Source organism: Sus scrofa, chromosome 13 (genome assembly GCF_054392235.1).
Source record: "Sus scrofa isolate SSC_HxYL_T2T_F1_AM1 chromosome 13, Sscrofa_HxYL_maternal_Yorkshire_Landrace_v2.0, whole genome shotgun sequence".
Classification (NCBI taxonomy): domain Eukaryota; kingdom Metazoa; phylum Chordata; class Mammalia; order Artiodactyla; family Suidae; genus Sus; species Sus scrofa.
In genome coordinates, this window is record NC_139395.1 from 31,376,009 (window position 1) to 31,401,778 (window position 25,770).

At 41.5% G+C, this 25,770-nt stretch overlaps 1 protein-coding gene across 9 annotated transcripts in view; it reads right to left on the minus strand.

The window, feature by feature from the left end:
• The window catches only part of LOC110256378 (uncharacterized), a 411,636-nt gene that overhangs the window by 242,976 nt on the left and 142,890 nt on the right, over positions 1 to 25,770 (minus strand). For 5 of the 9 annotated variants that reach the window (XR_014822564.1, XR_014822563.1, XR_014822567.1 and 2 more), the window contains one exon: positions 14,092 to 14,330. Coding sequence is in view for 2 of the 9 variants with exons in the window: in XM_084987395.1 (XP_084843521.1) it covers positions 14,066 to 14,305 (240 nt within the window). In the remaining 7 variants the exon portion in view is untranslated. Of the gene's footprint in view, positions 1 to 14,065; positions 14,331 to 25,770 lie in introns of all 9 variants that reach the window. The other 4 variants (XR_014822566.1, XR_014822565.1, XM_084987395.1 and 1 more) reach the window with 1 other exon arrangement.

Genomic DNA, 25,770 nt, shown 5'->3' on the forward strand with positions numbered 1-25,770 from the left:
GGCTGCAATTTGATTAGCCTGTCTTATTCCTTCTTGAAAACTGCCAGTTGACTTTTTCCCTGCTAAAGTCCAGATTTTTGTTTTAATAATTTTTTTTTCCAAGCCCACAGCATGTGGAAGTTCCTGGGCCAGGGATCATATCCATACCACAGCAATGACCTGAACCACAGCAGTGACAATGCAAGATTCTTAACTTGCTAAGGCACCAGGGGACTCTGCAGAATTTTTTTTTTTTTTTTTTTTTTGGCTTTTCAGGGCCATACCCATGGCATACAGAGGTTCCCAGACTAAGGGTCGAATGAGAGCTACAGCTGCCGGCCTGCGCCACAGCCACAGCAGCACAGATCAGAGCTGCATCTGGAACCTACATCATAGCGCATGGCAATGCTAGATCCTTAACCCACTGAATGCGGCCAGGGGTTGAATCCCCAACTTCACGGTTCCTAGTTGGAATCGTTTTCACTGTGCCGCAATAGGAACTCCTGCAGATATTTTTAAGGTGCTGTCATTGTCTAGAGAAACCCCAGGGGAAACAGTTCCCCAGTGAGGTGTGGGTGTCTTTTTTTGCCAAGGAGGCGGTTGTCCACTTCGATAGGCTGAGGATCCTTCTGCAGTTAGGAAAAGAGGGCACAGGTCTGAGGCCAGGAAACTGTTTCCGTCTCACAGTGGGAAAGGGAAATGGCTTCCTGTGGGGATTTGCCTGAGGAGCTTCCATACAAGGTAGGTCCACAGCCTCTCCTTCTCCATCTTCTCAATGACTTCCTTCTTAATTCCTTTCCTTTCCAAGAGACAAAGAACTGTCTATGTTTCTACTTGTAATTTCAAATTTAAAAGAACACCTGGCCCTTCTGCTGGGGCCGATTCCGACATCTGGTGGGGCCATCAAGAGGCAGTGCTGGGCTGGCTAGATTCCAACTTTCACTCCTTCTCACATTTTCCTGGGGGCTCAGAGCATCCACAGTGTGAAGAACTGTAAGCAGTTCCTTTACCCTTAGGACGTGCTTGCTATTGTTTCCACAAGTGGGAAATCGAGGAGGGAGTACTTTGAAAACTATTTGCTCTTTATAACTCACTTGGGTCAAAATCTCTGATGTGGTGTATGATGGCTGCATGGATCAGTTGGGGCTGACGTTGGTCCATTTAATTCTCATACCATTTCTGGGAGATACTTCCATTCTTATGTGCTGTTGTTACTGACCAGGGTTCTTTGCCTTCCTTAATCAATAGAAGTTGATAAAAGGCTAGATGAGAAATTCAGGCAAGGCTTTATTGGGGCTCTATTGCAGCAGGGGGGAGTGAAAACAAAAAAGAGATTCCAGTGCTTGCTCCCTGAGGTCGTGAGCAAGCTGGTTCTTTATATGGGATGAGGGTAGGGGTCCAGGGGTCAGGTCAGAGGGGTGACTTAGATGGTATGCCCACCTCTTTGGGGACGTGTGTGTAGGTGGCATGCATAGTACCATGCTTTTGCCCCCGGCTCTTCAGAAGTGGCAATTGGTGGGGAGGGTGGCAGTAGGTCTATTTGTATCTTGTTTTACATAATTCTTTTTTTCTTTTCAGGGCCATAGCTGCACAGTATGGAAGTTCCCAGGCTAGGGGCTGAATCTGGGTTGCAACTGCTGGCCTATGCCACAGCCACAGCAATGCCAGATCCAAGCTGCATCTGCGACCTATACCACACCTCTTGGTAGCACCGGATCCTTAACCCACTGAGTGAGGCCAGGGATGGAACCTGCATCCTCATGGATATTAGTCAGCTTCTTAACCTGCTGAGACACAACTGGAACTCCCTGTTGTCTGTAATTTGCCCCAATTGCAAACGCACAGTTATTTTTAGTCCCATATAGTTTCTTTATATTTTGTTGCTCAAGGAGACACTTGTCCAAGTGTAGGCACTACAACAAAGGGTCCCAGGTCTCAGGTCTCAGCCTGTCTCACAATGAGGCAGCAAATAAGAATCCTGAATCAGCAATAGTAAAATGGCAAAGAGCACAGGCTCTTGAGCCAGCAGCACTTCTCAGATTCTAACATGCACACGATGTCCCTGTGCATCGAATTAACCCAAAGGTTCTGATTCAATTGAAATAGATGGGTCTGAGAGCTAGAAGGCCTAACAAGCTTGCAGGTAATAGCTAAGCTGCTGGTCCATGGATCGCTCTTTGAGAAGGGCACCATCCAGTGATAGACACTTACTATGTATGGCTACTGGCACTTGAAACATAGCTTGTCTGAATTGAGATGTACTGTGCAGTAAGTATAAAATCATAGTGGATTTCAAAGGTTTAGTAAGAAGAAAAATAAAAAATATCTCATTAACATTTTAAAGTGATTTCCTATTGAAATTATGGTGTTTGGGTTATACTGAATTAAATAAGATATACTATTAGATTAATTTCACCTACTACTTTTTCATTTTTAAATCTGGTTCCTAGAAAATGTAAAATTACATATGTAGTTCACATTGTATATTTACTGGACAGTGCTGGTCTAGATGAAGGGATGCTACTTAGTTCAAACTCTGAATCTTCAATTACGGGCAGGAAGACTATAAGCAAACTCACTTCACTAAGTTCATTTTTCCCCTGTAAACAGGGAGCAATAAAAGTGTTTGCTTCCTACGGTTTTTGAAAAGAAATTAAATAGGAGAAATAAAATAAAGCATTTAACGCATGGCAACTTGTTGAAGCTGAACTATGGCACTGGTATTTCAATAAAGACCACTAAACAAAAATCACTTGATGCTTCATATTGAAAAAAAAAAATAAGCCAAACATGGTATTTAGTCTCTGAAATCATCTTTGTTGCCAGCTCCTTTAAAAGTGATTTTGTTCTTACCTGTCACATACGCCTTGCCAGGCTCACTCTTCTTAATTTCTCAGTTGAATAAAACTGATGAGGTTCCCAGTGAACCCAAAGACACTGCTCAAGTTCAGTCATCAGTTCTGGATGGAACTATGGAACCTCCACGTGCAGGTGAATGAGCAGCTGATTCATGTTAGTGTTACTTGCACAGAACTACATTTTACCGCAGGTCCCCAAAGCAAATAATATACAAAAATGAACCTCTTCCAAGCTCTATGTTTTCACCAGTCCATCTGTTCCCAAAATACACGGGGTCAGGTGAACTCTCCAGAAGCCAATTTGCCGAATGGGCAATTTGCCTAAAGCCAATTAGTGGAAAGGCCAATTCACCAAACAACTGATTCATCACATTTTCTTATACGTTTCTGCTATTTCGTTGTGGTCCATGGGTTTTGATCGTGTCCTCATTACAGCACTTTAAGGAACATTGAGTTTGTTTCTATCACAGTCCCCACTATTCCAGCCAAAGGAAAAGTGCAGAGAGGAAAAGATGAAGAAAGAGCAGAGAAAGGAGAACTGAAAAGCTGTAGGGTGGAGAGAGACATGTAGGAGGTTTAGAAGAGTGAAATGACAAAACTATGTTCTCAAATAGGGTGCAGTCTTATGAATGCATTTTGCAAGATGAAAATCAATCCTGCAAGCAGACCCTGGTAATAATTCCTGATGTTCAAGATGTATTTATTGAATATGTGAAGAAATCTTATCAATATAACCTCCTCCTGCATAATTCACTTTATACTCAATTTTCATATTCAATAAACATCTACATGAAACATCTTCCTTGTGTCCAGGCTCCAGGGTCTCTGCCCCTCATTCTCTCACTCTTCAGCTGGCAGCAACAGGAAACAGGGGCAGAAACCTACAGAAGATGCCTTAGCATGCTGTTACCCAGGCAAAAGTGAAAATAGGTTTTTTTTGGCTATGCCTGTGGCATACAGATGTTTCCAGGCCAGGGATCAAACCTGTGCTACAGCAGTAACCAGAGCCACAGCAGTGACAATGCTAAGTCCTTAAACTGCTGAGCTATTAGAGAACTCCTTTCTTTTTAAATAGATTTTAAAATTGTGTTTGGTAAACTAGCCATTGAACACCTTTGCCTTTGGCAAAATGGTCATTCGAAAAATTAGCTTCTAGGAGTTGGTCTGCTTCTAGATGTGCAAAGAAAGCTGATAATGGATGAGGGAGGACCAAATCCCCCATGCCCGCCAAACTGGAGCTGTTCCATGTTATGCTTCCTACTTTCCTCAGAAAAAGGTTGATGCAAACAATTATCAGGCATGTTCAATCTTTTACTTTAAGAGCCACAGCTTTAGCATAGAGTCTAAAGCAGTGTCAACAAATATTTGTCACTGAGCCCTGCCCACCTCCTCACCTACACTTCATTTATCAACCATGCTGCTCCTTCCTGCTTAAGTGGACGTGACTAGAACCTTCTTAGATGCTCTACAGTCATTGCACTTTTTCGTGTGTGAATAATAGGAAATCTAATTGCCATCCTGAGTCTGCCAACTGTATTTGCATTCAAGTGTACACAGAGCTGTTTGTCCCCAAAAATAGACTGTAAAAGAAATATGCCACTATCTTAATGAGAGTATGATTCAAAGACCAGGGAGACATGCCTAGGCTCAGACTGAGGGCTCAGAGTAATTAAAGACTGTGTCAGGGAGAGCTCTGGAAGGCATTGCCACTGCTACTCACATCAGCATCAGATCACAGGTGACTTTCTCCCCCAATCCACCTGTGTGGTCCTGGAGGCAACTATATTCATCTTGTAAGATGAGAACATTAGGTTGTTGTAACCTGACTAATTTAAAATCCTCATACCGACGTCATTGTCTTTCCTTTTCTTCTGTGTTTGCACAAAAAGATTTTTGGTATAATTTGGCTTCTATGAGTTACAAGAATCTGAGTCTCTTAGCAAACATATCTCTTTCTATAAATTCTGCTTCACCATCATTCTTAGGATAATCATAGTTATTTTTACTCCACCTTATATGTGTGTGTTTATACTTTAGACTCTTCAGTCTTTACAACAATGTTATGAAGTAGGTAGATGGATCCTCATTTATAGAGAAAATAACCAGACCTCAAAATGCAAGGAACGCATTCAGCTCAGGACACCTCAGCTGGACAAAAACCAAGGACTATGTTTGACTTCAAAGTCTATGAGACCCAACTCCTGCATGCTCAAGACTTCAAGAGTCACTAACCAGTCATTCTTGAGAGATGACAAGACTAGGTATCTGAATGAGATTCTAAATTACAAAAAAATCCACACTCCCCCAACCCCGCTGCAAGCCATCAGGGAATTTGGGGGTTTTGAGCATGAGCAACCTATTCTCTTGGCTTGTCCCCTCAATAAACTTTTCTCTGCTAACAAAAACATACAAACAAACAAAAACAAAACCACGCTTTTGAGGCTGCTTCTTCTGGGAGTAATGGAACAATATTGTCATAACTGAATCAACTGTTTACAACTTCCTGGTTTTCTTATCATTTTGAAAGTCAAATTAGTGTGTAATAATAAGAACCATAAACATGTACTTGATATTTTTCTCATAAATATTTGATTACTATAGTAGGAAAAAAGGCATCTTGGAGTTCCTCTCGTGGCTTACCTGAAATGAATCTGACTAGTAACTGTGAGGATGCAAGTTCGATCCCCGGCATCACTCAGTGGGTTAAGGATCCAGCATTGCCATGAGCTGCGGTATAGGTCGCAGATGAGGCTTGAATCTGGGATTGCTGTGGCTGTGGCTGTGGTGTAGGCCTATGGTTACAGCACTAATACGACCCCTAGGCTGGGAACCTCCATATGCCTCAGGTGTGGCCCTAAAAAGCTAAAAAAAAGGAAAAAAAGTCGTCTGTTTGTTGTTGTTCACAAGATGCTAATTAAGGTCTCAGAAAGTAAGAGCACTCTTAGGTAAACACATGAGACATGCAAGTAGGCACCTAGACTCAGCCTCCAGAGATGAACTCTTTGGGTCAGGACTGGCTCTTAGCTAAGGCAAGGGAGTATGCCCTGCTCTCCACCAAAAATATAATAATGTTGATGAGGCCAACCAAAAACTGACTAGTGCAGGAGTCCAGCCAGTAACTAAAACCAAAAATTCTAGAGCTGCCAGAAGTAGACCTCAGGAAGACAAAAACAAGCACCAAACAAAACAAAAGTAGGGTCAGTGCAGAAAAAGCCCTACAGTGAACACACTGGAACAACTTCGAAAAGTCTCAATAGTAAAAGACCCCTTCTTTTCCTTTATAATTTAAATCTCTATCTCTCACAATTTGTGAACCATTGAGCCAATATGTGGATCCCTTGGGAGGGGACAGTTTAATAGCAGTGAGGATAGATTTATTTACCCTTTTCTCAGCAGAAATCGAGCAGAAGGCTTCACAGTGGGAACCTTGATAGATACCTATGATAATTCTCAGAATATTGAGTTTATCAGAACATCCTGTTCTCTAGTAAAATAAGGTTTTCCTGACACAAATATTCCTGACCTTGGGAAAGTATTTATGATTGTTATATACAAAGGGATGTGTTTTTGTGTTTGCATCTGTGAAACTAGAGCTGTGAATGATGCTCGGAAATGGCTGGAGCACAATTCCTTGGTGGGAGTGCTTCCAGTATTTTAAAAGCCTCAAGTTGGCATGAGAGGATAACATGAGAATTTACCTTCACACCACTTAAGTCTTAACAAAAGAAGAATGACGATTAATATGGGGGAAAGGAGTTTCTTTCAGAACACAGGAAACTGAGTCAGAGAAAAATCCAACCCTCAAATTCCAAGTTCCAATTCTGGTCTGAATGAAGTCATTGGGAAGTAAGGGCATATGAACGGCAAACTTTTATTTGAAGGAAAGGCAACGGTGGGGTGGGCCAGTTGCAGCCACTATAATTCAACTTACAATCCCCCCGGTTTGTACAGGTTCCAAAAAATGTAAGAGTTGAAATAAGAAACAAAATATCCATCAAACAGAGAAAACAAAAGCTTGAAAGGACATGGTTCTAAACCAAGCAGGATCAAAATAACCCTCAGCACTTCCTTGGGGCAGGAAAGGAAGCAGGTAAGAGGACAGAGACCTACAAGATCAGATCTATGACGGCATCAGTAAGATGTGAGCCTTTCCGGATCTGTACTGACAGTGACTCTACTGGGTTCCTTTGACTAGGAAATGGGAGGTTGAATTTTACTGCATATCCATTAGCATAACCACAAGCCCTTGCTAAAAATAAGAACTCTCACCTCATGCCATTGGAAGATGCTCAGGTTAATGGAAAAGTAGCTTTTGCTTTATAATGATTCTGTTTCACAGTTAAATTTCCTGAAATAGATTGCTTCTGTATTAAGCCAACTGTGTCATTCGCAACTATCATATCCTTTTGGTAAATACAGTAACTTCCATTTGTTGGTAGTAGGTAAGGGCTATTGGCCTCTTTTCTTACTATGATGACCAGATTTAATGAAAACAAGTTCAATACCATGTTTTCTCCCACATACAAACATTTATTACCAAACAGGTATGACAAACATTTATAAACTAGTGAGTAAACTCAAGAAGTGCCAGCACTTTGTTCTTCTAAGTGCTCTGACCACTCACACAGGAAAGGTTAGCTCAGGACAAATGCAAAGATGTTTTCTGGGCAGGAATAAGGCAACAAAAGATCCTAGGAATCTGGGTTTGTACATGGACCATTTTTTACCTATGTATCTATCTATCCATCCATCCATCCATCCGTTGTTATCTTTTAGAATCTAAATTTCCATTCTCAAGCATACAATGTAGGTTAATCAGATTCTTGTCCCCTATTTACACAAGGTTGTCAATGCCTCTAGAATGCCACATATTCTAATAATAAACCCACCAATGCAAAAGTGTATCTCCCATACCATCTTACTGAAGTGCTTTAAACTTCAAATAGCAATGGAAATAATTCAAGTGTCCATCAATAAGAGAACAAATAACATATGATACATTCACATAACAGGATACACCAGGAATGAATAAAAACAGATTGCCAATACCTGTAACATCGTGGATGAATCTCAAAAATACCACATAGAATCTAAAAATCCAGATATCCCTCCCCCAGAAAAAGAGTACTTACTCTATAATTCCATCTACATGCAAGTTCAAGAATAGGTTTACCTGTCGATGGGAAGGAAAATCAGAATAGTGGTGACTCTGGAGGGGATAGACTGAAAAGAAGTATAAGGAGACTTTCCAGAGTAATGTAAGGCTCCATATCTTTTTTTTTTTTTTTTTTTTTTTTGTCTTTTTGCCTTTCCTAGGGCCACTCCCACAGCATATGGAGGTTCCCAGGCTAGGGGTCTAATCGGAGCTGTAGCTGCCGGCCTAAGCCAGAGCCACAGCAAAGCCAGACCCAAGCTGTGTCTGCGACCTATACCACAGTTCACAGCAACACCGGATCTTTAACCCACTGAGCAAGGCCAGGGATCGAACCCACAACCCATTGTTCCTAGTCTGATTTGTTAACCACTGAGGCACAACGCGAACTCCAAGAGTCCATATCTTAATGGGGGTAATGGTTATGGATATCTATCTATCTATCTATCTATCTATCTATCTATCTATCTATGTATGCGTGTGTGTGTGTGTGTGTATTTAGGTTATATAATAAAATACCATAGCCTGGGTAGCTTGTAAACAATAGAAATGTATTGCTTACAGTTCTGGAGCCTGGATCCAAGAGCCAAGCTTGGTCAGGCAAGGGACCTTTGCCAAGTTGTAGACTTCCTATATCCTTGATGGTGGGAGGAGCTAGGAAACCCTGTAGGGTCTCCTGGGCACTAATCCCATTCATGAGGGCGTCATGTCAAGACTTCATCATCTCCCAAAGGTCTCACCTAATACCATTACCTTCAGGGTTTATGATTTTAACATAGGAATTTTGTGGGGACACAAATATTCAGATCATGGCTATGTATGTATATATACATCAGTTTGAACACTTAAGTATTTTTAACTGTATGTAATTATATCTGAATTAAGAAATTATAAACATAACACAAATCTAGTAAAGCCTGTGGAGAAATTAGAGGCTACCATTTTATTAAGGAAGAACTTGTTCATTTGGTCTCTTGAAAGTCAAACCAGTAATTACCGTTCCTTAATAAGCAGTTCCAATGTGCAAGGCTCTATGTTAATGAACTACTTTACATAACTGAAATCACTGAATTCTCTCAACAACTTTCTGGAGTTGCAATTGTCATCATCCCCATCTTATCGGCGGTGAAAACAATGCCAAGGAGAGTACATATTCTGCCCAGTGTCACCACCTCGACGGCCGTAGCATCAGCCACAGACCCAGATGTCTTTATTTAGCTTGAGAATGTTCCCCTTTAAACCATAGGCTAAGGAGGTTTCCTTGGACTGTAATCATATTTCTGTATGACACCTATGTTGCCAAAAGCAAGAGAAGGAAACTGTCAGATAGAGGGAGGTTTTTAAAAAGTAGACCAAGGGAGGAAGAAAAGGGCAGAAGTAGAAAAGAATGGTACTGATTTCCTGAGATGGACTCTTAAAAGATGCATTCTCCTCCATGGGAGCCCAGAGGTTAAATGCTATCAAACCAAACTAAAATTATGAAACAGACTTTCTCTCTTTTCTTCTTGCACTGTAATAAATAACTTCTAGTGCCTATTTCAGATTGCTAGAGCATTTTTAAAAAAATATTATTTAGAAGGAACTCTAAATAATAATCTTAAAAAATATTTTTTTTTGTCTTCTTGCATTTTCTAGGGCCACACCCACGGCATGTGGAGATTCCCAGGCTAGGAATTCCAGTTGGAGCTGTAGCCACTGACCTACACCAGAGCCATAGCAACATGGGATCTGAGCCGTGTCTACGAACTACACCACAGCTCACAGCAATGCCAGATACTTAACCCACTGAGCAAGGCCAGGGATTGAACCCGCAACCTCATGGTTCCTAGTCGGATTGGTTAACAACTGAGCCACCATAGGAACTCCAAAAAAAATTTATTGTTTTTAAAATTATCAGAATTTTAAAATTCTAATAGGAGATGAGTTTTTCTTCTTAGATTTATAGATCACTTCTAATGTGTTCAGCTAACTGGTCATCATTATTTTATCCCTGCTCAGTTATAATTCCAGTTTTGTTCTCTTTCGAGATGTTTTACCAAAACAAAAAACAAAAAAAACTCCTCCAATCTCTAGTTAGTATTATAATTCAGTTCATAAAAATAAAATCAAAGGAGGTCACTTCTTTTTTTCAAAGTGGGTTTTTTTTTTTTAAAGGTAGACCATAAAGACATCCAAATAAAGAATGCCATCATTTATTTATTCTCACTTCACTTTACTAAACTAGCTTCATTTTGAATGACTTCCCAAGAAACTAAACAGGCAAGCACACTGTTTAGGATTGTTAGGACTGCCTGGCGTGTCCAGTCCTATGGGAACTCATGGCAATCCTTAGCCATGTAACTTGGTCCCAAGCTTCTCCAAAGAAGAGATTATCTGGGATATCACAGTGGGGGTGCACATCTGTAATGGCTTTAAAGATATATCTTCAAAGGATTTGAATGCTCTGGCTAGGCTGCAGTAAGGATGATTGCCTTTCTTTGCCTTCTTTTTCCCAGTCCTCATCTTATGCATATAAATCAAGTGCTCACCCACACCCCTACGCATATTCAACATCTGAACTCAACTGCATGTCCACGGGGACAACTGAGCAGTATTAGAAGCTCTGACGTCTCCTTCATATGCCTGCAGGTGGCTGCTTGCAAAGGCAATGAGGCCCTGTTCTTGCTGGGAGGGGTCAAGTGCACATCATTAGCTGGTCCAAGACTATATTAATGCTAGCAATTTTCCACCTACAATAAAAAAGGACAGCTTACCCCAAAGGAAGTGAAATATATGCCCAGGTGCCTAGGCCACGCAACTGATGCTATTTTGTAAAAAGAAATATTCAAGCCTCAGTCCATTATGTTTAGATGGATTTGGATTACCCTGGGTGCATTAACAAAGATTTTTCTTAACAGAAAGAGAAACTCTATTTCTGCTTGGAACATTTGAACAATACAGTGCATGAACCTTCCAAAAAAATATTTTTGCAGTTTAGTGGAAGGCACACAGGCTTTGGAGTAGGACTGATCTACATTATAATCATGTCTTGAAGATGTTAGCCAACCCATGAGCAGTAGGGTCAGGATTTGAACGTGAATTGCTTGATCCTGGTCCCATTCTTTTTCTTAATATAACTCAAGATCCAGGATACACAATGGAATGAGTGACTGTCATGTCCTAAGTAATTAATAATTGAGACCCCAACCAGTTTCAATTAACCTTTTAGAAAACATAAGTTTATAAAGGTGGTTGATGCTATTTTGAAAAAGCATCTTAGAAAATCTTTCTGGGATTAGGAGGTACCCCGAGGTTTCATCCTCAGGTGCCACATAAAGCATAGCCATGATGATTTGTGGATTGTTAAAAATGATCCTGTTCATTGGAAAAATCAAACTTGAAACAAAAATCACTGGAATATCAATCTCAGATGATTCCTAATGTGAATCAGATAAACAAAAAAGTTGGAGGCTTTGAGGAGAAGAGCTGGAACAAGAATTGAGTTCTTACCACACAGTAGCAAGAGGCTACAGTGACAAAGAGGATCAGGGAGAGAAGAGGGATGATAACATGAATCCACAGCCAGGAAACATGACTGTCTTACAGGACAAATGAGAAGTCCTGGCTTGGCCAGAGCAAACTTCAGATCTACCTGCAATAGAATAGTAGGCCATCATGTGCTCTCTAAAGGCAGGAGAGGAGTGTATTTAAGAGTTCAGTCTCCAGATTTAGACTGCCAGCATTTTAATCCTTGGTGCACTGCCTGCTGACCATATCTTTTGCAAATTATCTGATCCCCTGAAGCTTCAAATGGGCATACTAACAGTATCTCCTTTTCAGGTTGGGTATGAAGGTTAAATGGGAAAAATCCATGCAAAGCAATTGGCAGAAAGTAGGTGCTCAGTGTTGGTTAGCTCTGCCTATTTGGTCTTGGACATCACTACCATCCTGTGCTCTGATACACACACACACACACACACACACACACACACATATATATATATCGGCTTATAAATACATCCCAAAGCAGAGGTCTTATATGTTGTAATGCAAGAAAAAGATGATGAAATGTCTAAAAAATGAACCAAGAACTCTCAGTCCAGCCAACACTAATATATGTTTCTCCAAACCAGTTTACCCACCTTTTATCTCCTTTCTGCTTATCCTTTAAGGCTCATCTCAGCTCAATTTGACCTTAATAAGGCTCCAGTTCCTAAAATCAGAGAATTAATCCTCTTTTCTTTAAATTCCCCAAAATTCATTGTATTGACTCATTTGTTACAGTTAGTTCTTCCCATTTAGTACCCTGGTTAATTGCACAACCCTCTCACCAGGTAATTTAGCAAATTCATGAGGACTCATTTCTTTTTTTCTTGTTCTTTCTTTTTTTTTTTTTTTTTTGCCATGCCCAAAGCATGTGGAATTTCCCAGACCAGGGGCTGAACTTGTGCCACAGCAGTGACCAAAGCCTTTTCGGTGACAATGTCAGATCCTGAACCCACTGAGCCACAAGAGAACTTTAAAACTCATTTCTGATTCCAAATAGAGCCTTATGCTTTCAATAAAGCAAATAATTCTACTAATGCCTATTTAATGAACATTGAGACTAGAAAATATTTTCATGTACAATAAGACACTGAACACACACACACGTGCACATTCAGCTGACTGTGGTTCACCAACTTTGTCTCAAGAATGAAAATGTACACATAGCCTCACTGTACAATAAAATTTTGGGAAAGAAAATACACTATTCTAATCAGTGTAAGAGCCAGAGCCAGCTCCACCCTTTTCCCAATTTTGTAGCTTTAGTTAGCCTCACAGAAAAGCTCAAGGCAGAAATAGAGAGTCCTGCACATAGAATTGTATTACTGAGCAGAAATGCCTTCAACTCTTTGTCACTGCCTTCTGTTATGAATGAAAAAGATGAAACTCCACTTGAATGCCTGAAAAAGACAGTTGAAACACAGCAGTAATGACACATTTCCACATATATGTATGTATTCTATATTTTTAAAATATATGTAAGTATTTTTTAAACTTATCTCTCACCAAGATCATCATGAGAAACCGGTAGGCCTGAGCCTAGGATCCCCACACACAAATAATTCCTGTGCAAAGATCCCTTTTAATTAAATTGCACTTAACTGCACATTAAAGTTCCAAAACCCTGCTCACCTCAACCAATACCTACAGATTCCCAGACTGTTATTTAAAATAATGAATATAGGGCAAGTGTTCGGAAAACAGTTCAAATTCTCTCTCTCTCTCACACACACACACACACACCATTTTGAGTGCACAGAGTGAATCAAAATGCACCACAAATCACCACTTATTTTAGTCCTTTTTTCTGCTATGTAAGAGGGATTTAGATGATTTTTTAAGTCAGTGTTTGGGACCAGAAAGACTTTCCTTTTTAGTCTCAAGAAACACAATAATCAATTCCTATAAGAGAAAAATGTGTTTTTCCCAAATATGTTGCACAGCAAAGATAAGACGACTTCTCCCCCGGGAGATGGGAACAAACAGTGTTGTCAGCACAGGAAGGCTGCTGAAGAGGCGGCCACATCCCCCCTGCCAACCTGATTAGAGAAAGCCAGGAAGCATGGCTGTTTACTTGGGAACCAACATGAGAACCTGCTGCAGCCCCAACCCCAAGGGGGGAAGGGAGCAACAAGCGCATCAGGGAAAGGCCAGGATGCCCACGTGGCATCTTCTCCATCCCCCACTGTGGGCTCTGTTTCTGAGACAGCGATGCCCAGGGATTAGCCAACATGTCAGCCCCGCCCAGGACACAACTGGGGAGTGGGACGGAGGTACCTGACAAGGATTTAGGACAGGAAGAAAAACCACACAACTCTCATTCAGACTGTCTCCAGGGGACTACAAGTTTCAGTGGGTGGCAGATTGGCACTGTGTCAATGCTGTTTTAGTGGGAACGGTGTTTGTCGGTATTCCCTCCACTGTGGAATTCCAGCTTAGACTGAGCTACAAGAAATGTATACAGTGGGGTTTAGAACTTAAGCGTAAACCAGATTATTCTCAAATTCTGAAGGTCAGGGTAGGCACATGGGCAGGCCCTGAAGGGGCTCACCTGTGTGATAGCTGGTCTGAACACACCTGGTGGAGGTGAGCAGGGCCTGGCACTTGCTTCTTCAGGTCCAGGTTCCCAGGTCAGGTGTAGGCTCAGCAACCAGGTGAAATGGCAGTTTCTTCTGCAGGCTACTCCCACCACTAAAGTTGGAAGGTTCCAGACTGGGCTTCCAGGCCATCCTCCTGGATTTGCTTGTCTTTTTTTCTCTCCCACTTCATATTTATCTCTCCTTGACTGCATGCCCTGCTGACTTCAGACTCCAATGCTAGAGTGAGAAACAACAGGCACACACAGACTATTTAACCATTTCCTTCAACTGTGAACAGTCAAATCTCAGTTTTAAAAAAAAGTTTACAGTATACCACTCGTATTGGTTCAGTTTCCTTGATCAAATCTTGCCTGATACCATCTAAGTTCCAGAGGATGTTTGCCCATGTCCTTGGTGCTGGGGTGACCTGGTTATTAACCAGATGATTTGATTTACCTATAGGCAAGATGGCACTCTCAAGATTTCTGATAAAATTATTCATGAAAATATAATCTTGGAATTGAAAAATGGGACAGGAGCAGATGGCAATAAAAACCCATTCTAAAGCAATGAAAATGACAATTGGAAACCATGAGAATTCTGAGTCAGATACTGCTTCAAGGAATGTATGTTCATTTTATATGTATAGAACTATAATATTTATATATACATATAAATATACGTGTGTATGTTTATATATATGTATATGCACAGAGTTAGAAAAAGTATTCACCAGCATACATCTCCATGGGAACCATTTCTGTAAACAAATATGAATTGACAGGCTGCCAAAGGAATAGTGAAATGTGAATCCTTAATCCAGGCTGGTTTCAAGAAAATAGCATTGTTTCTGTAACTTTGAGAAATAAAAATGATTGGTTATAGTGTCTTCTATATTACTCCTTTATACTCCATCTCATTTCCAAAAGTATTTCAGGCAGCTTGCAAATATGCTCTCTAAAAAAAATAAAATAAAATGAGGATGAAAGTGGAGCCAAGGAAAAATATGACTATAAATATAAAACAGAGCAGGTTTAAATGAATTCAGAAAACTGTACAAATTCAAAAGAATGCATTTGATTAATTCCTGTGCAGTTGAGTATAACATTATCCACAGTGTGGCATGGAGACCTGAAAAATAAATGCAGTATTAGACTAAATTAATCAAGATGTAGCATCCTGTGTGTGGAAACTGGTAATTTAATTTTACTCTACAGTAACCAAGTCTTTTCTATAAGGTTTTTTTCTTTTTCTTTTTCTTTCTTTTTTCTTTTTTTTTTTTTTTTTTGTCTTTTTGTCTTTTTAGGGCCGCACACACGGCACATGGAGGTTCCCAGGCTAAGGGTCTAATAGCTGCCGGCCTACACCACAGCCACAGCAACACAGGATCCTTAACCCACAACCAGGGATCAAACCCGCAACCTCATGGTTCCTAATCGGATTCATTTCCACTGCGCCACAACAGGAACTCTCTATAAGTTTTTTTCAATGTATGGTTCCAGGTCCTAAGAGATTTAGACAATCAAGCACATGGTCAGACTAAGAAAATAGCGAAAAGACTGGAAGTAATGCCTGGGAAGAGTGGTTGAAGGAGCTGAGAGGTTTTAACCAAAAAAAGGAAGATTTTATGAGACAAAACTAATTGTTTTCCAGAAAAAGTTCTCCTCAGTAGAATAGGACAAATATGAAATGTATTACCTGGAGATAAACATAAAGTCAGGCTAAGGGTAAAAGAAATAAATGTAAGGGAGTTTCCGTTGTGGCTCAGCAGAAACAAACCCGACTCTATCCATGAGGATATGGGATCCATCCCTGGTCTCGCTCAGTGGGTTAAGGATCTGGCACTGCAGTGAGCTGTGGTGTAGGTTGCAGATGCGGCTTGGATTCCTCATTGCTATGTTGTAGGCTAGCTGCCACAGCTCCTATTTGACGCCTAGTCTGGGAATTTCCACATGCCATGGATGCAGCCCTAAAAAGATTTTAAAAAAGAAATAAATGTAAGGTGAATGCAGCACTCACATTTATGCAAATGTAAACATGAAATCAAAAGCTTGGAGAGTTTTGAGCAGAGGTCTTCAAATAAGTAAGACTCCTCCCTGTTTGGAATGTCACAGAAAATAGGCAAACACTGGGTATGAGACTGAAAAAAAAAAATATCAGCCATCGTTCCTGTCTTGATCATATACAACACTCCAGGACTGGTAGTACATGGCATTTTTCAAAAATCATAGGCCAAGTCTTCTCAGTTGAACAAACAGAACAGAGCCCTAACTGTGAACAGTTGAGTGCTTTATCCTTCTTCCGGGGGAACTGACAAAGAAAAAATGGCCACACCTGAGACACACCTCTTACATGAGGCACTCCCTGGTTCTCCTTGGTTGCTTCTCTCACATTCCACAACTCATTTAGCACATGCTCTCCCCAGCTAGGGCACAAGCCAGAGATTGCATGAACAAATTCTAGCCCACACGTTTAACCATACATGGAGTTTATAGCTGTAAAATTAGTTCCCAACATTTAAAACTAAGGAAAATTCATACAAAATTTGAGATGGGTAACTAGTCTGGAAGAATAGAAAGATCTGGGACTCCTGAGCCCACTTTCCTACAGGGCACTGGCATCACTGAAGCTAAATTCTGTCTTCCCTCTTTGAAGGAGGCCTGCTCCCCAGCTGGCATCACTCCTCACTGGCTCATGCATTTACAGGAACTGACTGGCCCTGGCTGAATTCAGAATCCCTATCGTGTATTTTGAGTACACTGAATGATAGACTTCTTACTTTTATTTATTTACTTTTGGACTGAGAACTCTTTAGTGTTTGTATATCTTCTTAAGAATGTCTTAGCTGGGTTCCCCAGAAAAAGAGCCTGAGGAAAGGATTAAGTGCTTTATAAGGGAGCTACAAACCTAGGGCAACCAGAGATCAGAAAAAGGAAAGTGAGAAAGGAAAGCGTAGGAAGCAACTCCTGGGAGATGGATATTTCTGGACAGAGCATCCCACTTAAAAGGTACAAACACTCAGCCAGGTGGCATTCCTCAGAATATTTTGCACAAGAAACAGTGATACCATGGACCAAGCAGGCCCCCTCCCATTGAACCAAGAGGGCCTCATTGGCAATTAACTGCTCCATGCTTCTGAGTTGAATGGCTTGGTCCCTTTGATGAACTTCATGATGCCAGCTTCCTGTCCCAAGGTGTAGTTCTTCTACACTATTCTAAAAATGGGAGGAGGAGACAGAAATTCCAGGTGTGTGACTGGTGGGGCTGTGTGGTGGCTGCCAAGGGCAGTGGAATAGGTTCTGGGCCCTGGGTGATGGGTTTTGCCCTAGTCTGAATAGAAAGTCAGCCATTGCCAAAAAGCAAGTGAGAGTCATGTGTGATGAGGTGGAGGGAGTCTAATACAGGGGGTCAGCCAACTATAGCCCATGAGCCCAGTCTGACTATCATCTGCATTTCATATATAGCTGTGAGTTAAAAATGACTTCACTTTTTTAAATGGATGCAAAAAGTCAAAGGAATCATATCCCATAATGAATAAAAATAACATGAAATTGCAATATCAGGTCCATAAATAAAGTTTTATGGGAAAGCAGCCATGCTTGTTCACTCATGTATTGCTGACGTGCTCCCACACATCAGACTCAACAGGCAGAGCAGACACCACACAAGCCACAGAGCATAAAATACTTATCATCAGGCCCTTTACAGAGATGGCTGGTCAACTTCTGGTCTAAGGAAGCCCCTTCAGTGTATCTGAATAAAGAAGCAAGATTAAATGTTCTCACCAAAACACGGTATGGCTATAATGGCCCAAAAATGATGTTAAAAGTGATTACAATTGACACAGCTTCTGCCCTCATAATTGTTAATGTAACTGCAGCCCTTGCACAATTGGAAGAGGCCCCAGGCTTAACGTCTTGTGATCTATTTTTGAAATTACCTAAAAAAAGCCAAGATAATTTTTATGGCTTTAGCCCCAATAGCAATATAGCACCTCTATCCCCAGATGAAAATTATCCCAGAGCATCATCCTTAAATACAACAGAGCAAGAAAGAGAGCTAATGTTATTTGTTTATTGCATTTATAATTCAAGGCATGTGGTTTTTCAATTTTGAAATTCTACACAGGAAAAAAACAAAATAAAACGTGTGCATATGTAGAGAAACCACAGCTCTGTGCAGTCTTCTGCCTGCACCAGGCACATGTTTCCTGTGGTTATCATTTGTTGTGAGTTAAAGGCTCATGGCATACCAACTCTGGGCCAGTTGAACCAACTACAAGCCATGCTAATAATAGGCCCAATTTTGATGACAGCAGAGAAGCAATCCCTGTCACTGACTACATTAAGAACTCTGTGCAAAGAAAGATTTTTGAGCGTTTGGGGGATATCTTTTATTTAGAGAGTAAGTTCTGTTTGTTCATTCACTCAAAAAAGCACCTGATGAGACTCTAACTGTACCAGGTACGAGGTGAGAGACTGAGAATAGTTACACAGGACATGGTTCCTGCCTTGGCACTTGGGATATCGTCAACCAACACTCTGGCCCTCATTGCCTGGATGCTGTCAACTATGCATTCCCTCCCAGAATAGCCTTCTCTGGGGACCTGGGCTCCCAGGGGAACAGCAGCTAATTATTCTTGGCTCCACTTCCCAAGGCAAGCCTGGCCTTTCATGGCAGCTGGAGAGCATGCAAGCCTCTCCCGGCATGGGTGTGTCTAAGCCAACATGGGCAGGGCCAGCCTTTACAAAAGAGGGCCCAGCCCAGAGCATCAGGACACCTCCTCTGCAAAGCTGTGGAGGGCCCCTCTCTGTTTCTAGGCTCCTGATCTGCTTTGTGAGAACCAAGAGTTCCTCTGATCTGTCTAAACATGGGTTTTCCTTGGGTGTCTTAGAGGACCTTGGAATGTGAAACTGGAGTTTTGTTTCTTCCTGATAGAACTGATGAGGCTTGGGGAGGGGTCTGTGAAACAATCACCTGATAACACTCTGTGCATATGATAATGTTCTCAATTGTGCCTACTAAGGAAGGGTGTTTTTTTAAGCAGGCTTGGTGTAGAACTCATGTAAATGTTCTTTGACTGCTTTCCACTGCTTTTTTTGGCGGGGGTGGTGTAGCCAAGGCATACGGATATTCCCAGGCCAGGGATCAAACCTGCACTGCAACAGCAACCAGAGCCGCAACTGTGACAACACCAAATCCTTAACCCACTATGCCACCAGGGAACTCCCTGCTTTCCACCATTTTTGGCCATTAAACATGATGGCCATTAAACATTCTTATCTGCACAGCTCTGCTCTAAAGGTACAAGAAAGCCATATTTCTGGGTGAACTGGAGTAAGAATTCTGTCACTTGATTATCCTTTAAAGACTGAAAGCATTATCCTTTAAAGACTGAAAGCATTTGATCTTATTTAAGAATAAAAAAAGACAGGGTCATGACATTTAGAAAACTATGGATACAATGGAAAGATCAGTTGTTACCAGGGGCTAGGGAGGAGGGACAGATGAACAGGCAGAGCACAGAGGATTTTCAGGGTAGTGAAAAAGTCGGCATGATATTATAATGGTAGTACATGTCATTACACATTTGTCCCAAACCGTAGATTGTACAAGACCAAGAAGGAATCCTCGTGTCAACTGTGGATGTGGATGATAATAATGAGTCAATGTATGTTCATCAGCTACAACAGATGCAGCACTCTGATGGGGGATGTTCGCAGTGGGGGAGGCTGTGCATGTGTGGGGGCAGGAGGCATGCGGGAAATCTCTGTACCTTCCTCTCAGTTATGCTGTGAACCTAAAACTTCTGTTAAAAAAAAAAAGGTCTTAAAAATGACGGTAAGAAAAAACACTTGATGCGACTGAATTGAAGAAATTCTTTAAATTTAGTTTCCACAACAAAGTGTTAAAACACCATTCTAGGAAACAGTCTTTGTCTTCAATTGTGCACTGGTGTCCTGTGTGTAACTGGATACGTTTTGGCCACCTTGAATTATAGTGTGCTTATTTCTAAAATGACAAGGTAAGACAAGGCTTATTGTCTATGAATCTGAAAGCTAGAAGGGTGCCCGGTATACATTTCATTTATCGTCAGTTTACCTTGTTGGATTTAATCCAGCTCTCCTTGTCTATGATTGCTCATCCATGTATGTCTAGAATAATTTTGGCTAAACCAGACCTTCCTATAGGTGACCGCCGTGCATGGCCGGCTGCAGGCCACTCTCCTTTCTCCATCTCTGGCTTACTTGCCCCTCTGTGGTTGGCTTCTGACTGGTCCCACGATAATCTGTAGGCTATAATCTTGAGTCTGAAGAAAGTGCACGGAGGAAAACATCCCTGGCATCCAACAAGGAACCTATATGCTTTCCACACCATGCTGAGCAGCATCAGGCAAACCCCTGGCCTGGGGAGGTAGGAGTGAATTCCTCCCCACACCACGCCTACGACTATTAGGACTATTAGGGGCGTGGTCATTAGAGGAATCATCAGGAAGAATGGGTCAGGAGAAACCTAAAAATAATTACAACAGATTCATATTTTATACCAAGAGGCAGGCACTAAACTGCAATACTTGTACACAAAAAAAAAATCATGTGTAGTCAAAATAACTTTAGAGGGAGTTCCCATCATGGCTCAGTGGTTAACAAACCTGACTAGTATCCATGAGGATTTGGGTTCGATCTCTGGCCTCACCAAGTGGGTTAAGGATCCAGCATTGCAGTGAGCTGTGTTGTAGGTTGCAGACACGGCATGGATCTGGTGTGGCTGTGGCTGTGGCTGTGGCTGTGGCTGTGGTGTAGACCCGTGGTTACAGCTCCAATTAGAACTCTAGCCTGGGAATTTCCATATGCCCCAGGGGCAGCCCTAAAAAAGCAAAAATAAATAAATAAATAACTTTAGAGAATACCCCAAACTCCCTATAACTTCTCGTATAGTATAAATTCAATAGACACCCTATCCCTTACCATTTTTTTCCTCAGCTTTGAAAGAAATCATTTCCCCCTCTAGTTAAATGCCAGAGGAGGTGACTGGCTTACCTTTAGGGAACTATGTTATATATAAATATGTATATTATTTTCAAAACCAGAGTCATAATTAGCACCACAAGAGGTTCACGCCTTGGGAAGTGAGGTCACTGTGGGTCTGGCTTAGTCAGACTAGCAAGTGGAAAATAAGCTGCTTTCCTCATTTTGTCTTTTTCTTTGCTGACCACCACGAGTTAGATTTTTGTGTTAAATTTTCACATTTTGGCACTTTCTCATACCTAAGGGAAACCCAACATCCAGCTAAACCAGGGTCAGTACATAGAGTCAACCAGGAGTGGATGAATCTAGGGGGCAGAACCTTCACAGTGCAATAGGTCCAAGAGCCAGAGAAAGGACGTTTCAGGCAGGAGATAATCAGTGATGGATGCTGGGCTCAGTTTCCAAGGGAGCATAGATTACCTTTTGAAGGGTCTGGAACTGGATATTAGAAGTTGTGACACTGGGACCAGGGTAGAGTTGGGGGTCTTTAACCCTAGAGGGCAATGGGCATGAGAAATGGGCAGGCCCCTATGGGTCCAAAGAACATGTTTTTTTTGTTTTTGTTTGTGTTTTTTTGCTTGTTTGTCTATTTGCTTGTCTTTTGTTTTTTTTTTTTTTGTTTTTTTTTTCCTTAGGGCTGCACTGGTGGCACATGGAGGTTCCCAGGCTCAGAGCTGCAGCTGCCAGTCTACACCACAGCCACAGATCTGAGCCTTGTCTGTGGCCTACATACACCGCAGCTCACAGCAATGCTGGATCTTTAACCCACTGAAAGCGGCCAGGGATCAAACCTGCATCCTCATGGATGCTAGTCAGATTTGTTTCTGCTGAGCCACGATGGGAACTCCTGTTTTGTTTGGTTTGGTTTTTGGTTTTGCCTCCCTTGCTACATGTGGAAGTTCCTAGGCCAGAGATGGAACCCAAGCTGCTGCAGTGACAATGCCAGATCCTTAACCCTCTATGCCACCAGAGAACTCCCAGAGAACATCTTTAAGTGAATTAGAAGAAGGCACTCCTTTGCCATAGAGCTCAGAACCAAGGGGCATGGCTTTGGCACCAGCCTATGGACTGAATTTCTGCCCTGGCTCTTTCTCAGCCAGGACCTCTGCAGAGCACCCAAGCTGTACAGCCTACACAGTGACCCTGATGATGAGAGGATGAGAAGATGAAAGTTGAACCCAAGTAGGAGCCATGGTCAAGGTCTACCTTAATCCTCACTGATTTGGCCTCAGGACATCTCAGCAGGTGGGGTCTTCAGAGCCCTCAGGCAGTCAGCCAGGGCCCTCACAATGTGTGCTGGGCTTGAGAACAATCCTTTAATCCCACCAACAATCCCTGCACTGAGAAACACTGATTCTCCTTTTATTTAATTAGAGGATATTCGTCTCATGAGCATGCTGCCTGATTTATGAATGCCTATTGTTCAAAATGTAATTGCATGTTCAGCACTGCTCAGTGGAAGCGGGACTATGTGGACTTGTACTGCATGCTTTAAATTTTTAAAATCTTTTGCTTAAGTATATAGAACTCATTGCATTATGATGCATAAAATCAAGATATTCCAGGAGGCAGTCTATGATTATGTGTTATTTTTGATCATTGTTAAGACTGTGCCAAACCAGCCAGAACATGGCCAGGCTGATGCTAAAGCCTGGACATCTAGAGTAATAACCAGGCTGAGGTTGAATCTCCAAGGTGCCTACAGCCCAAGATCCATTGTGAATGAATGAAAGACCAAATCATACTTTCAAGCATGTAGGACTGTACAACAGCAATCAGATTTTTTTTTTCCCTAGAAAGCTTGATGTTCTCTAAATACTCAGATACACTCTAAAGAAAACTTTAAAGGTTTGAGGAAAATTATGTAGACACTGCTATAGGGCCAGATCATTTCACTGGCCTTCAATGTGACCTTAAGAAATGGAGCTAGGGAGTTTCCTGGCGACTTAGTTGTTAAGGATGCATCATTCTCACCACTGTGGCTTGGGTCACTGTTGTGGCACAGGTTAGACCTGGGAGCTTCCACATGCCATGGGCATGACCAAAAAAAAAAAAAAAAAGGAGTTCCCATCGTGGCGCAGTGGTTAACGAATCCGACTAGGAACCATGAGGTTGAGGGTTCAGTCCCTGGCCTTTCTCAGTGGGTTAACAATCTGGCGTTGCTGTGAGCTGTGGTGTAGGTTGCAGACGTGGCTCAGATCCCACGTTGCTGTGGCTCTGGCGTAGGCCGGTGGCTACAGCTCCGATTCGACCCCTAGCCTGGGAACCTCCATATGCCGTGGGAGCAGCCCAAAGAAATAGCAAAAAGACAAAAAAAAAAAAAAAAAAAAAAAAAAAAGTGGAACTAAATGCAGGCATTGAGAGCTCAGCTGAAAGCTGCAGTCATAGTTGTTGCTTTGTATCACTGATTGTCTTACTTCCCAGCTCCAGGATTTCTACTCTTGTCTATCATTAACTCTTTTCAACCAAAGATGCTCCTTACTCACGCTTCCCCCCACTATACCCAGGCTGTCCCCCCTCCCTTGCCTTCACTGGTATTATTTTTCCTGCCTCATCTTAGTTCCCAAGGCAACTAGAGTCACAAAAAAACTAAGTCAGCTAAGATTTCTTTATTTGCAACACTGCACTCAATAGACATGAGGTCAGTGTGCTGACCACATCCTAATAAGACTCTAATAATATCTCTTCTCAGAGCACCAAACATTCAAGTGTGCATTTACTTTTTCTCCCAGATGGCCATCAACAGATACTGACATATCTGCTGAATTTAGCAGAACATAATAGTTGCGTTATGTTCTAGACATTGTTCTAAGCACCAGAAACAGGGCAGTAAACAGAAACTAAAAGTCCTTCCTTCATGAAGGATCCTACATAAATTCCCTACTGTTTTCTTCTGAGAAATGCATCTGGTTCCCATTATAAAACCAAAACATACACAATTACACAATTAATCTGAAATTACTAAATTTTTAGCCAGAAACCATTTGTAGTCATATCTTTTTTAAGGGAAGAAGGTGTTTGTAGAACATTCCTCACAGTTTCAGTGGAATGGTTAACATTGCTTCCTGTTATCTGTAGGATAATTATCTACATTATTATTAATTTTAAAAAAAGTTTTGGAGTTCCCATTGTGGCTCGGCAGGTTAAGAACTCTACATAGTATCCATGAGGATGTTGGTTTCATCCCTGGCCTCTCTCAGCGTTAAGGATTCCACATTGCCACAAGCTGTGGCGTAGGTTGCTGATGCAGCTTGGAGCTGGTGTGGCTGTGGCTGTGGTGTAGGCCAGCATCTGCAGCTCCAATTTGATCCCTAGCCTGGGAATTTCCATATGCTGCAGATGTGGCCATAAAAAGGGAAAAAAAAAAAGTTTTGATTTAAAAAACTGAGTTTCAGGAGTTCCCTTCATGGCTTAGTGGTTAACGAATCTGACTAGGAACCATGAGGTTGTGGGTTTGATCCCTGGCTTTGCTCAGTGGGTTAAGGATCCAGCATTGCCGTGAGCTGTGGTGTAGGTTGCAGACGCTGCTCAAATCCCGAGTTGGCTGTGGCTCTGGTGTAGGCTGGCGGTTATAGCTCGGATTAGACGCCTAGCCCGGGAACCTCCATGTGCTGCAGGTGCAGCCCCAGAAAAGACAAAAAAAAAATTAAAAATAAATAAAATAAAAAACTGAGTTTCCAAGGGAGGGGGGGGGAGTGGATGAACTGGGACTCTGGGTTTAATAGATGCAAACTATTGCATTTGGAGAGGATAGCAATGGGATCCTGCTGTATAGCACAGGGAACTATATGATGGAATATGATGGAGGATAACGTGAGGAAAAAAATGTATATGTATGTGTGACTGGGTCACTTCATTATGCAGTAGAAATTGACAGAACACCAAAATACAAATACAATGGAAAACCAAATACAATGGAAAAAATTAAAATCATAAAAAAAAAAATGAGTTTCAGGAGTGTCTGCTGTGGCTCAGTGGTTATGAACCCAACCAGTATCCATGACATGGGTTCAATCCCCGGCCTCGCTCAGTAGATTAAAGGATCTGGCATTGCTGTGAGCTGTGGTGTAGGCTGCAGATGCGACTTGAATCCTGCATTGCTGTGGCTGTGGTGTGGGCCAGTGGCTGGGACTCCAATTCACCCCCTAGTCTGGGAACTTCTATATGCCACAGGAGTGGCCCTAAAAAGACAAAAAAATAAGAAACTGAGTTTCAGAATATTTTTGATCACTCGATTTTTTAAATTAAGTTTTCTTGTTAGTCTTTTAATAAAACACACATACAGAAAAGCACACATATTATTGTCTGATACAGGCAGATCTCCAAGATACTCTATTTAAAAAGGAAAAATAGAACCTTATTTTTGTTGCCCTGAATGAACATTAAATATTTCTAGAAAGATACACAAATAGCAGTGGTTACTTGGCTGGGGGTTGGTGATTGGGGGTGAATGGCCAACACATAAGGTAAAGATTTCATTGAACTCCTTTTAAGATTTATTGTGTTTTGGCACAAGCTAGCATATCACAAATTCCAAAACAAACAAACAAAAAAAGTCACATATTAAAAAGTCCTCAAAATAAAAGAAATTCTACCTCAACAAAACCATAACAATTATCATAAAACACAGTGTTTGTATATAGCAGTAT